The following is a 13,143-nucleotide window of genomic DNA, read 5'->3' as shown; positions in this document are numbered from 1 at the left end:
CTTCCCCGGAAGGCCAGGGCGTCGGAGCCCGAGGACATCGATCGGCCCCTCCCTCCTCCGAGACTCTAGGGGGCGGCACACTGCAGACCGAACTGTCGCTCTCAGGAGACGACGGTCCAGCCAATCTAAGCACGCTCGGCCCATTCTGCTCTCTTATTGGACACAGAGGAGCGCATCCGGCGGATGTTGTTCTGGCGCCCAGGACTGCAGCCGGCGAGATGGCGTTCAGTGACGGCAAGCCGGGTTGCGTGTTCGACCACCATGTCCAGACGGCCGTGTGTGATTCGCGGGCCAAATACCGGGAGAGCCGACGCCCTCGTGCGGTCAAGGTAGAGTCACTTGGGTTTCCTAGCTTTCCTGGGCATGGCCAGCCTACGGAAAGCGTAACAGGGATGCTGTCTGAGCCTCCTCTCTCAGTCGAGGCGGCACGAGGACCCAAATGTTATCACTACTCTCCGTCAGCTACTTACTAGACTGTTGCTCCACAAAAACACGATTTTTAGTTTTGTATTCTACCTGTTTACAATAGCGCTTCTCACAGGACGAGCAGGGGTGAGTTTAGTGACTGTTTTCCATTATCTTTTCTGGAGTCAGCTTCTGGAAAAAAGTCTATTAAATAGTATAGTCAGATACCCTAATGTGGTGTGTGTTATGCTTTAGTCAAGAAGAGTGACAGTTTTGTGTATATATTTTATAGACTGGATTGGGCAGAAAAAGTTCCATTTAAAAAAAAAAAAAGTCGGGGACAGATTTGCCAAAGGTTTGTCTGTGGGGTGCATTTAACGGGACTTTTTTTTTTTTAAAGGTATATACAATCAACTTGGAATCTCAGTACTTATTAATACAAGGCGTGCCTGCAGTGGGGGCCATGAAAGAATTAGTTGAACGATTTGCTCTGTATGGTGCGATTGAACAGTATAACGCTCTAGATGAATACCCAGCGGAAGATTTTACAGAAGTTTATCTCATTAAATTTGTGAAATTACAAAGTGCAAGGTATGTACAAGTTAAGCAGTGCCCATGCCTTTTATTACTGTTGCTGACTTTTTGACCCCAGGGTTTTCCGAAACATACCCAAATCACACAAACACTTACCGCCCTCCATCTTCCTGTTTGTTTGTTTGTTTTAGGGGGAGTTCGAGACAGGGTCCCTCTGTGTGGCCCTGGCTGTCTAGAAACTAGTTCTGTAGACCAGGCAGGCCTCTGCCTCACCGGGCTGGGATTAAAGGTGTGCGCCACCACCTGCCGGCTTCCTGTTTGTGTTTTACCTTTCCAGGCTTCACATGCGCTAGTCAAGCAGCCTAACAGTCATTTATAGCCCTGGCTCTTCCTTTAAAAAGATACTATCTCTTTCCTCTTATATCTGTGCTTTTCTTTCCATCCTCTCATATCTCTGCATAACTGTTTTTGAACCTGTAGTATGGTAGATTCAGAATTATCTGCAGTGAATTTCCAGTCCTAGGTCTTCATTACTTTGGAAGTTTTTGTTGTTGTTGTTTTGGGTTTTTTTTTTGTTTGTTTTTGTTTTTAATACTGCTAAGCACATTTTTCCTCTTCTTAAAATCAACATGGCAAAAAGGTCTGCTTTTTGAGGGTCCCTGAGGGTGAAGGAAATGAAATAACTTATGTAAAGGCATTAGACTGGTACCTCCTATTAAGAGTAAATATTAGCAATGGCAATTCTTATTGTTATGGTTCTATATCAATCAACTTCTTTTTAATACTTACAAATGACATAAACCTTGTATTCCAATAAGATTGAAGTCAACAATGCTTTATTTCAGTGTTTACCCTTTTGTGGGGGAAGAGTGTGTGTGTGTAAGCTAGAAGCCAATGCCAAGTGCCTTCTTCAGTTGTTCCCCAACTTATTTATTTATTTGTTGAGACAAGTTTTTTCTATGTAGCCCTAGCTAGCCTAGAACTGGCTATGTAGACCAGGCTGACCTAGAACTCAAAGCGTCCTCCTGATTCCAGCTACCCTTCTACCAGATTTAAAGTCATAAGCTCTCTCATATTTTTTTGAGACAGGGTTTCTTACTGAATCTGAAGCTCATCAACTAGATTTGTTGGTATCTTCTCTCTCTCCCTCACCAGCACCAGGATTGTAGGTATGCAGCAGTGCCCAGCTTTTTTTTTTTTTTTTTTTGATTTTCGAGACAGGGTTTCTCCGTAGTTTTTTGGTTCCAGTCCTGGAACTAGCTCTTGTAGACCAGGCTGGCCTTGAACTCACAGAGATCCGCCTGCCTCTGCCTCCCGAGTACTGGGATTAAAGGCATGCGCCACCACCGCCTGGCAGCAGTGCCCAGCTTTATGTGGCTGTCAGGGATCTGAACCTAGACACCCGAGCTTAAGCAAGTGTTGTACCCACGGTGCACTCTCTAGTTCACCTTAGCCATTTTTTTTTTTTTTAATCACTAACCTGATTTAAAACATATCTTTCCCCGACTTTTGCCGTACATATATTTTTATAGTAGAAAAAGACTTCACATTCCCTGGAGCTGGAGTCATTAGTGGTTGTGAGTCACCCAGTATGGGTCCTGGGATTTTAATCTGCTCTTCTACAAGACCAGCAAGTACTCTTAGCGTCAAAGCATCTCTCCAGCCCCTCCTGTTTCTTTGCGTGCTACTCATAGTCCACCACAAAAGCATTTGACTTCAAAGACTGTGTATCTTTTGCACCAGTTGGCCAGCTCCTCATGGTTAGGAAACCATATGGAGTAGTGCGTTTTTGTATCTCCACAGAACCTGATAGAGTTGACTCTGGAGTTAGCCATCCCAATTGAACCCTGGTTTTATAAATTAATGTATAAACATGATCCACTTACCAATTTCCTGATGCCTTGGTTTCATCATAAGATGGTTATAACAATTTAAGTGAAGCATTTATAGCATAAGCATTAATAATTATCTATAGATTCAGAAGTACTGAGTTACTTATTATAGTGCTTGGTTCAGCATAGGTGTTTAGTATTTCTTGAATGAATAAAATCCTTTTTAAATTAGTTATTTCTCTTGTTTTTATGTGTATGTGGTATGGTAGTGTGAGCTTATACACCCATATCCATGCAGGACCCTGTGGAGCAGAAGAGGGCATCAGATCCCTAGAACTCGAGTTATTGTGAGTTGCCACGCTGGGAATTGAACCTAAGTCCTCTGGACTAGCAGCCAGTGTTCTTAACCCCTTAGCTATCTCTCCCACCCCAGAAGGAACACAGTTCTTAATTTTGCATTGAGTAGTTGTTAATATGGTGTAGGAGGTCCTTCTGTATTTGTGTTGATTTCATTGATTGAATAAAGAAGCTGCCTTGGCCTTTTGATAGGGCAGCCCTTAGGTGGGTGGAGTAGACAGATCTGAATGCTGGGAGAAAGAAGGCAGAGTGAGAGAGCCGCCCGCCATGAAGCTGCCAGTTCAGACATGCTGAATCTTTCCCGGTAAGCCACAACCTCGTGGTGACATACAGATTATTAGAAATGGGTTGAATCAAGATGTGAGAGTTAGCCAAGAAGAGGCTAGATATAATGGGCCAGGCAGTGATTTAATTAATACAATTTCCGTGTGGTTATTTCAGGGGCTAAGCTAGCCGGGTGGCGGGACGCAGCCCGCACCTCATACTACAGTTAATATATTCAGTATTTTCACTCATTCGTGGAAGTTTGTGTCCAGGAGCACATGCCATGGTGTGTACAAAGACGGCCTTTTCTTGCCATGTGGGTTCCAGAGATTAAGCTCAGGATATCAGTCTTAGTGGCAAGTACCTTTACATGCTAAATCATTTGCCAGTTTAAAGTTTTATTTTGCTTACAAGTTCTATAACTCAGGCTAACCAATGGATCCTGAGTTAGTTTTTTAAAAGTGTAAGTGTGTCTCGCTTAGCTGAAAATCCATTGAGATGATTATTAGAAGGAAAGGAAGAATAATTTGGGGCTGGAGAGATGACTCAGTGGTTAAGATAGCTTGCTGCTCTTTCAGATAACTAGGGTTTAATTCCCAAGCACCCTTGTCAGGTGGCTCACGGTGACTTGTAACTCAAGCCCCAAATGATCCAATGGCCTCTTTTGGTCTCTTTCTGTGTGTGTCTGCCCACACATGTACAGAACACATACTTACAAGTAAAGTAAATAAATAATAAGATAAATCTTTTTTGGGGGGGGGGGGGCGTTCGAGACAGGGTTTCTCTGTAGCTTTGGTGCCTGTCCTGGAACTAGCTATTGTAGACCAGGCTAACCTCGAACTCAGAGAGATCCACCTGCCTCTGCCTCCCGAGTGCTGGGATTAAAGACATGCACCACCACAGCCAGCTGATAAATCTTTTTATTAGGAGTACTTACCAGGTCAGTGTGGTCATCCAGAAACAAAGCATTTTACCCCCGCCCCCATACACACACACACACACACACACAGACACTTTAATCTATGGAATTCCTGTTAAACTTTTAGGTAAATTTAGATTAAAAAACCATGACTGGGTGAATGACTCAGCAATTAAGAGCATGTACTGCTCCTCTATAGGACCTGAGTTCGATTCTTAGCAGCCAGGTCATGTCTGTAAACTCTAGCTCCAAGCCAGAGCCTCTGCACACACTTACCCATTAAAAATAGTAAAATAATAATAACAACAACAACAACTTTCTGGGTATGGTAGTGCACACCTTTAATCCCAGTACTTGGTAGACAGAGGCAGGCAGATCTCTGTGAGTTCAAGGTCAGCCTGATTTACACAGTAAATTCAGGACAGCTCAACCTACATAGTGAAACCCAGTCTCAAAAAAAAAAAAAAAAAAAAAATGCATCCAGGGACTGGAGAAGACACAGAAACTAAGAGCACTTGTTGCTGCTAGAGAGGATGCAGGTTTGGAGTTCGGTTGCCAGCACCCGTGTCAGGTGGTTCACAACTGTCTGTAACTCCAGTTCCAGGGGTTTTATCACCTCTGGCCTTCTTGGGCAACTGTACTCGGGTGCACATACCCACGTGCAGAGACATACACACCTACGAATAGGGCATAAATAAAAATAGTAAAAGCAATGTTTTTTTAAGCTATGTAATTTATGTATTTTCCTTTCGCATACTCTTTAAATTATGTATTTCTTTTTAGGATAGCTAAGAAAAAGATGGATGAACAGAGTTTCTTTGGTGGGCTACTTCATGTGTGCTATGCTCCAGAATTTGAGACAGTTGAAGAAACTAGACAAAAGTTAGAAGAAAGAAAGGCTTATATTGCAAGAGCTACAAAAAGCAAAGGTACGGAAAGTCTGTTTTTTTAACAGCTTCTGTATATCAGGCATTGCTAGGGATGTGTGTCATTGAGGAGTTTCTGCTCAGTCATGGTCTTTGGTGTCTTTAACCACAGGGTTCTATACAGTCTTGACTAGAAAGGGAGAGAAGTTGGTTCATGAACTATTTATTTCTTACAGGATGTGAGAGGTGTTTGAATTTTAGTAAGTGCTATGCAGAAGGGGAGTGAGAAGGATGGCAGGGCAAGCCAGGCTATATGTTTAAACACTTCATTGTGTTTAAGGAGCTGTAAGTCCTAGAGGGTAACCAATGTGCCAAGGTTTCAGTGAGAGGGACCAGGACAGTGCTGACACGAAGGCAGCGTAAAGCAGTTTGATCTGTCGGCTGCTCAGAAGTGCTCCTCATTGTGGGAAAGTTCAGATGGCTTCCGTGCCCAGCTCAGTTGTTCCTGTCACAAGTAGGAACTAAACATGGTTTATCTATATAGTAGAATATTCTGAAACTATACAAGCTTTCTATGCAATGTCATAGGAAACTCTCTAAGATCACAGGTAGTGGGAAATGTAAAAGAACAGATTTTATCATCTTTTAAGTAGGGAGACAAGGAGACTCCAGAGGAACAGTGAGACAGTCTAGATAGATGAAGCGAGGACAAGGGAAGCTACCCCCTTTGTATCCTTTCAAAGGCCTTTAAATCTTATCATGTATTCCCTGTTCTAGAAGTGTAATATTGGGAGCAGAGCTTGTTAACATCAAGTTGTTTATAGAATTACAAGATTCTGAATGACTAAAATAATTAATGAACCATTTGTTTACTGTTCTGTCAACTTTTAAAAATATAACTTTGAAGATTATTACTTGACAAAGAAGAAACTGGTTCCAGAGCAAAAAGGAACAAAAGATTCTAGACAAGATTTTTATTCACATATACCTGGATTTTCTACAGCTGCTTTGAACACTTCTCCTGAGAATTCAAGTCCTTGTCTTCCTTATTCTTGTGAATTGCCTTTGTGCCATTTTACCTCCCAAACCACTTGTTTGCCTGGGGACCATGTGGACGGAGCATCAAACTCCTGTAGCAGCAGCAGGAACCATGGTGAACTATCAGAGCACTGTAACTACAGTGCCTTTTCTCCAGAACTACAGATGAGTACTTACAAAAATGCACTACCTTGCTCTAGTATGCAAGAGGCTGTTACCACCTCAGAGTCAGTCGGCAGATTCATGCCTAGGACAACACAGCTGCAGGAAAGGAAAAGAAGGAGAGACTGTGATCGTGAACTCGGAACTTTTTCTGAAACAAACACAAGCAGTAACGCGGTCGTGATTGGACCTAAGTTACCAGCTCTTCCCACAGTGGATCTGCAGGATGACTCCTTGAATACCACGGCAAACTTAATTCGGAGTAAACTTAAAGAGGTGAGATTTTTTTTTCTTATACATTTTTTATGTTGTTATATTTCCTTATATTTTTTCTTATATTTTCTCTTATATTGAGATAACTTAGTTGAGGACAAACAACTGTATAGGAAATTATTTGGAGGAACTAAAATTATTTGTCTTTTTGTTTTTAATTTTCCCACCTTTATTTTCCAAAATGACATGATTAATATTTATTTTATTTGGCAGTAATTCTTGACTTAACAACAAACAGATATATTTTATGTCAGTGTAGGCACAAAATACTAAATGTTCCAGTCAATCAGATTGTAATAATAGACTCCAGATGTTGTCTCTCCTTCCCTTTTAAAGTTCCCTGGGTTGTATAGCAGAAGCTAAAATTAACAATTATAATCAGTTCTCTTAAATTCAAAGTTACTGCAGATAACATCAAAGTCAAAATGTTTTTATGGTAGATATCCATAAAAGAAGGAATTATTTTGATTAATTAATTAGTTAATTAATTTTTGGGGGGGAACAGAACGTGTGTCAGGCAGGTGCCCCATCCCTACCACATCCACAGCCCACAAGTTTGTAGACCGCCTTGGCGGGTCAGTTAGTCTAGGGATTGTAACCCGCCTGGCTGGTCAGTTATTCCAGGGTCCCGGAGAGGCGCTACTTGAAAGACATGGGCGGGAGACAGGAAGGAGGCCAAGCAGAGTTCTTGTCAAAGCCTCCGTTTATTTGTGTCATGGTTGTGGCTTATATAGCCCCTGGATGAGGAATTTGGTTTGGGATGGGGGCAGAGGCAGGAAGGGATCTTGCCGTGATGGTCCAAGCCAGTCACGAGGTCGTTGGCCATGAGGTTACGATTGGTCAGGTCACGATTCCTCAGTCAGGAAGTCACAAGTTGACACACCTAGTTCTCTAGATAGTTGGAATGTGGGGATGGTTCCGCTAACAGATAGCTCTCAAGGTAGTTGGGTGTGGGGTAGACTCTGCCAACAAAACAGTTCTTAATACCGTTGGGGTGTGGGGCTCTCTACAAACTCCCCAGGACAATGGTCCCTGCAATATTTTTTGGGAAAATGGCTCCTGACACAAGTTGAGATTTCTAAAAACCGAGTCGTCAGTTGCCCTACACTTGACACTTTATGTATGAACTTGAAAGAGTTGAAGTAGTTTGAAATCAGATTGTCTTTTCCCGTTATTTACATGATTTCATCTGAAGTAGCTTATGAAAGCTTTCTTTTTGTGGAGTGGAGCTAGGCCTTGTAGAAACCGTACATGGAGGGACGCGGCATGTTTACGGCTAACTCCCGGATGCGTAGTCCTGTTGGCACAGTTGCTCTCCCGTTCGAAGCTAAGGTGACCTCATTTCTTTTACAGAGTTTTGTTTTCACCTCATGATTATTATTTGCTAAAGGATGAGGACTTGCTTAAGGTAGTAAGTGTATGAACATGGATTTTATGTTTAACTACCAATTTTGTCGGTGTGTATCAGCACAGCATATCCCCAGGTGCACTGAACTGAGGTGACAGCTGAACACAGGTGACAGCTGTCTCAGTCAGGGCTGACCGCTTTTTAAAGTGCAAAGTCTACATCTCATACATGGAAATAAAAGAACAACAAAAAGAAATACTTTACCACAGTTTCTAGTATTCTTCCATTTCAAATCAAGACGTTCTTAATAGTGCTTTTGACCTACTATTAATAGTAACTTTGGGTAATGGAATAATAATGTGTTTAGTGTTCATCCCTCCCCTGCCCTCCTGGGAGTTGAAGATTGTACCATTTTTATGATAGTTTTTCCATTTTTTTTTCCTCTCTCACACTGAACAGTCCTGTCTTTAAATTTATCAGTTATTGGTGCAGACTCAGCAGGCGGAAGTAGACAGACCTCTAGTCTACTACATAGTGCGAGCCAGACCAGGCCAGCCCAAGAAGTTACACAGTGAGACAACAGCAAAAACAGAAGCACCCCAGTAAAACCAGAGCGTCTGTCTGTATCCTGCTTGTTTTCTTCACTGTAGCTGTTCTGTCTGGTGAAAACCCAACGTAGTTTTCATTTGGATTTGTTTAGTGATATGTTCATTTGCATTTCCCTGATGGCTAATGATGTTGAACACTTTCAAATATTTATTGGTCATATGTATTTCTTTTGAAATCTGTTCAACTCATTAGCCTATTTATTGACTGGAAGACTTGGGTTTTTTACTTTATAACTTTTCCAGTTCTTAGAGAGTCTCATTATTAACTCCTTACTTGTTTAGTTAGCCAAGATCCCCATTCCGCAGTCGGCCACTGTTCCATGCAGTCCGTCTGTTTGGAGTTCTTACCTGTTCCATTAGAGTCTGTTTTCATCTGTCTGCCTCGGAGTTTGTTACTTAAGGTCCTTAATCCATCTTCAAGTGTGTGTGTGTGTGTGTGTGTGTGTGCAGTAAGGGGTACAGATCCAATGTTCATTTTCTGTGGAAATCCAGTTTTTTAGCCCCCTTTGTTGAAAATGCTGTTTTTCCCCCCATGTGTTTTTGATACCTTTGTCAAAAAGTCTGTGATTGCAGTTGTGTAGGCTCATTTCTGGGTCCTCTGTTCCGTCCCACTGTTCTTTATTCTTGTCTTTATCCAGCCCTGTGCTGCTTCTGTCACCATGTCGTTCCTTGTCTAGCCTTGCTCTCACTACTTAAGATTCTTTAGCTTTTCAGGAGTCTTTTGTACCTCCATCTGAATTTTAGGACAGTTTTTTTTTTCTTGTTTTTGGAAGGGTGTCTTTGATATTTTGATAAGGATTGTGTTTACTCTACAGGTCACTTTTGGGAATAATAGCCACTCTCACAATGTTAGTTCGGCCAGGGCCAGTGAGAGGGTTCAGTGGGCCAAGGTACTTTCCGCAAGCCTGAGTCCAATCCCCAGAACTCACATGGTAGGAAGAGAACCAATTCCTACAAGTTTTCCTCTGACTTTCATACACATATGCATTCCCTCATACACAAATGGATAAATGTAGTTTTATCGCCATAGAACCTTCATATAGCGATGGATGGAGATAGAGCCAGAGACCCACACTGGAGCACCGGACTGAGCTCCCAAGGTTATAATGAGGAGCAGAAGGAGAGAGAACATGAACAAGGAAGTCAGGACCATGAGGGGTGCACCCAACCACTGAGACAGGGGGGCCGATCTATTGGGAGCTCACCAAGGCCAGCTGGACTGCTACTGAAAAAACATGGGATAAAACCGGACTCTCAGAATGTGGTGGACAATGAGAGCTGACGAGAGGCCAAGGAGAATGGCACAGGAACTTTCATCTGGCGATAGATCGAGAGAGAGACAGAGACCCAAATTGGAGCAACGGTCTGAGCTCTTAAGGTCCAAATGAGGAGCAGAAGAAGGGAGAACATGAGCAAGGAAATCAGGACCACGAGGTGTGCACCCACCCACTGTGACAGTGGAACTGATCTATTGGGAGCCCACCAAGGCCAGCTGGACTGGGACTGAATAAGCATGGGTTGAAACTGGACTCTCTGAACATGGCGGACAATGAAGGCTGATGAGAAGCCAAGGGCAATGGCACTAGGTTTCGATCCTAATACATGAACTGGCTTTGTGGGAGCTTAGCCTGTTTGGATGCTCACCTTCCTGGGCCTGGATGGAAGTGGGAGGACCTTGGTCTTCCTGTAGGGCAGGGAATTTGGACTGCTCTTCAGTATCGAGAGGGAGGGGGAATGGACTGGGGGGAGGAGAAGAGGAGTGGGGATGGGGGAGGGGAGTGGGGGGAGGGGGCAATGTGTGGGAGGAGGGGGAGGGAAATGGGAAACGGGGAGCAGTTGGAAATTTTAATTAAAAAAGAATTAAAAAAAAATTAATTCTGTTGAGCACTGGTGGCAAATGCCTTTAGTCCCAGCACTCTGAACACAGGAGTAGGTGGATCTCTGTGAGTTCAAGGCTAGCCTAGTCTACAAGGCAAGTTCTAGGACAGCCAAGGCTACACAGAGAAACCCTGTCTCAAAAAACAAACAAACATACAAAAAACAAAAGCAAAAAAAAAAAAAAAAAAAAAAAAAAGAATTCTACCAGGGGCTAATGAGCTGGCTCAGTGGGTCAAAGACTTGCTGCCAAGCCTGACCACCTTTATTCTGTTCTAGCATCCACTCCCACAAGCTGCACACTGGGGTGTGGGTGGGATGGGGCAGAATAATAATTATAGATTATTAATATTAATTCTGCCAGTCCATGAACATGCAAGGTCTTGCAATTTCCTGGTGTCTTTTTTTCGTGTCTTTTCTCACTATATTATGGTTTTGACTAGAGATCTTTGACCTGACTAAATGTATTCCTGGGTTTGTTTTGTACATGTTCATGTATGTGTGCTCATGGCTTCCTCTGTCATTTTCTACCTCTGTTTTTGAGAGAGAATCTCTCACTTAACCTGGAGCTCACTGGTCTGTCTCCCCAGTGCGACGCTGTAGGTGTACACTACTGCATCCAGCCTTTTGACCTGGGGCTGGAAATCTGAGCTCAGGTCCATGTTTGCATGGTAAGGACTTTCACCTGAGCTGTCTTCCCAGCCATTTGGTTTTGTTGTTGTTATTGTTAATGGGATTTTTTTTCTCTTGGCAAGTTCATTGCTTTATAGAAAAGCTACTTTTATTGATTTTTGTATATTTTGATGAAACTGCTTATCATAGTTAAGAGTTTTCTAGATGAGACTTTAGAATCTTTTAAGTATAAGGTTGTAGAGTCTTCTAAGTATAAGATTGTGTAGTCTACAAATAGAAATAATCTGACATTTTCTTTTCTGTTTATTTTTGTCTTTTTGCTCTGACTTAGACTCACAATATTAAATTGAATAAGATGGAAAGAAATGGACACCCTTGTCTTCATTTCTGATATTAAAGGAAATTCTGTGTCTTCCTCTAATATGTACCGAGATAAACACGTAATTTCTGTTCTTGATTCTATGTGCTGTGCTTCCTATGTGGGGGCCTTCCTGGAAATCCTAGGAGTGAAACTAGCTTTGTTGTGGTTATATGATCTTAATGTGTTCTTCAATTTGCAATAATCAATCTATCTATCTATCTATCTATCTATCTATCTATCTATCTATCTATCTATCTATCTATCTATCATGTATACAATGTTCTGTCTGCATGTATGCCTGCAGGCCAGAAGAGGGCACCGAATCTCATTACAGATGGTTGTGAGCCACCATGTGGTTGGCTGGGAATTGAACTCAGGACCTCTGGAAGAGCAGGCAGTGCTATAAACCACTCAGCCATCTCTCCTGCCCCTGTCAATTTGCAATAATTTTATTGAAAACTTTTTACTTTTATGTTGATCAAAAGAATTGGGCTATAGTTTTCTTGTTTGTTGGTTCCTGTATGACTTGTTATCAGGCTGATGCTGGCTTCTTAGAATGCGTTAGATAATAATGCTCTGCTATTTTAACTAGTTAGAGGAACATTGGTGTTAGTTCTTTTTTTTTTTAAATATTTATTTATTATGTATACAATATTCTGTCTGTGTGCATATCTGCAGGCCAGAAGAGAGCACCAGACTTGTTGTGAGCCACCATGTGGTTGCTGGGAATTGAACTCAGGACCTTTGGAAGAGCAGACAATGCTCTTAACCTCTGAGCCATCTCTCCAGCCCCGTGTTAGTTCTTCTTTAAGGGTTAGTAGAATTCAGAAGTGAATCCATTGTCTTGGACATTACTTTTCTAGGGACTTTTATTGATACTTTAATCTTCTTGAGTTAATTTTAAAAGATCATAATAGTAATCCCACCAAATGAGAGTCAAGACCATTACCCAAATTCTTTTTTTTTTTTTTTCCCCAAATTCTTTTAGTTGAATTAAGCAAGCTTTGTTTTTTGTCAGACAGGGCTGTTTCCTAAAGCAGGGTTGAGAAAATAGCATTGAATATAATTGAGTGAGAGTCATATCGAAAATAGCATTGAACATAATAGAGAGTAGAATTCATATAGTTCAAGATCTGCAAGGCGAGGGGGTTGTCAAGGTTCGAGGGTTTCCACAGGAATTTTGGTTATGTAGGAATTTGGCAGAACATCTCAAAATTATTGAGCAAAACATCTGACAAGATAGAGGTCAAGGAATAAGGTCTGAAACATGTCAAATTCCAGAATATGGGTGAAGACATGGTCAAATACAAGTTTTATAGAAAACAGGAATGAACCTTTTTTGACTTTGTAACAAGGTAGTTTCTAATCTTAAGAAGGTTCAGGCTGGTCCATCAATATATTGCCTAGGAATTTATCCATTTCTTTGGACTTTCCAGGTTTTTGAAATATATTTTCAAAGAATCCCCAAATGATTTTCTGAATTTCACTAGAATCTGTTAAAACCTTCCTGGTTTTTTGTTTTTTTGGTTTTGGTTGATTGATTAGTTTGTTTTGGTGTGTTTATACTGTCTCCCCACCTTTCTCCCTTCCCTCCCGCTCTTAGTTTGTTAATCTTACTTTTGTAAGGAAATAAGTCCTTATTTGGTTGTTCCTGTGTATTGTTCTTTC

General features: G+C 41.7%; 1 protein-coding gene across 3 annotated transcripts in view; it reads left to right on the top strand.

The window, feature by feature from the left end:
* Positions 1 to 205: 205 nt before the first annotated feature.
* The window catches only part of Rbm48 (RNA binding motif protein 48), a 21,375-nt gene continuing 8,437 nt past the window's right edge, over positions 206 to 13,143 (top strand). For 2 of the 3 annotated variants that reach the window (XM_057776510.1, XM_057776501.1), the window contains exons 1-4: positions 206 to 329; positions 806 to 996; positions 5,095 to 5,240; positions 6,085 to 6,653. In XM_057776510.1, coding sequence (XP_057632493.1) covers positions 219 to 329; positions 806 to 996; positions 5,095 to 5,240; positions 6,085 to 6,653 — 1,017 coding nt within the window. In that variant the 5' untranslated portion in view covers positions 206 to 218. The remainder of the gene's footprint in view (positions 330 to 805; positions 997 to 5,094; positions 5,241 to 6,084; positions 6,654 to 13,143) is intronic. The other variant, XM_057776519.1, reaches the window with a different exon arrangement.

Source organism: Chionomys nivalis, chromosome 1 (assembly GCF_950005125.1).
Source record: "Chionomys nivalis chromosome 1, mChiNiv1.1, whole genome shotgun sequence".
Taxonomy (NCBI): domain Eukaryota; kingdom Metazoa; phylum Chordata; class Mammalia; order Rodentia; family Cricetidae; genus Chionomys; species Chionomys nivalis.
This window is presented reverse-complemented; position numbering and strand designations above follow the sequence as displayed.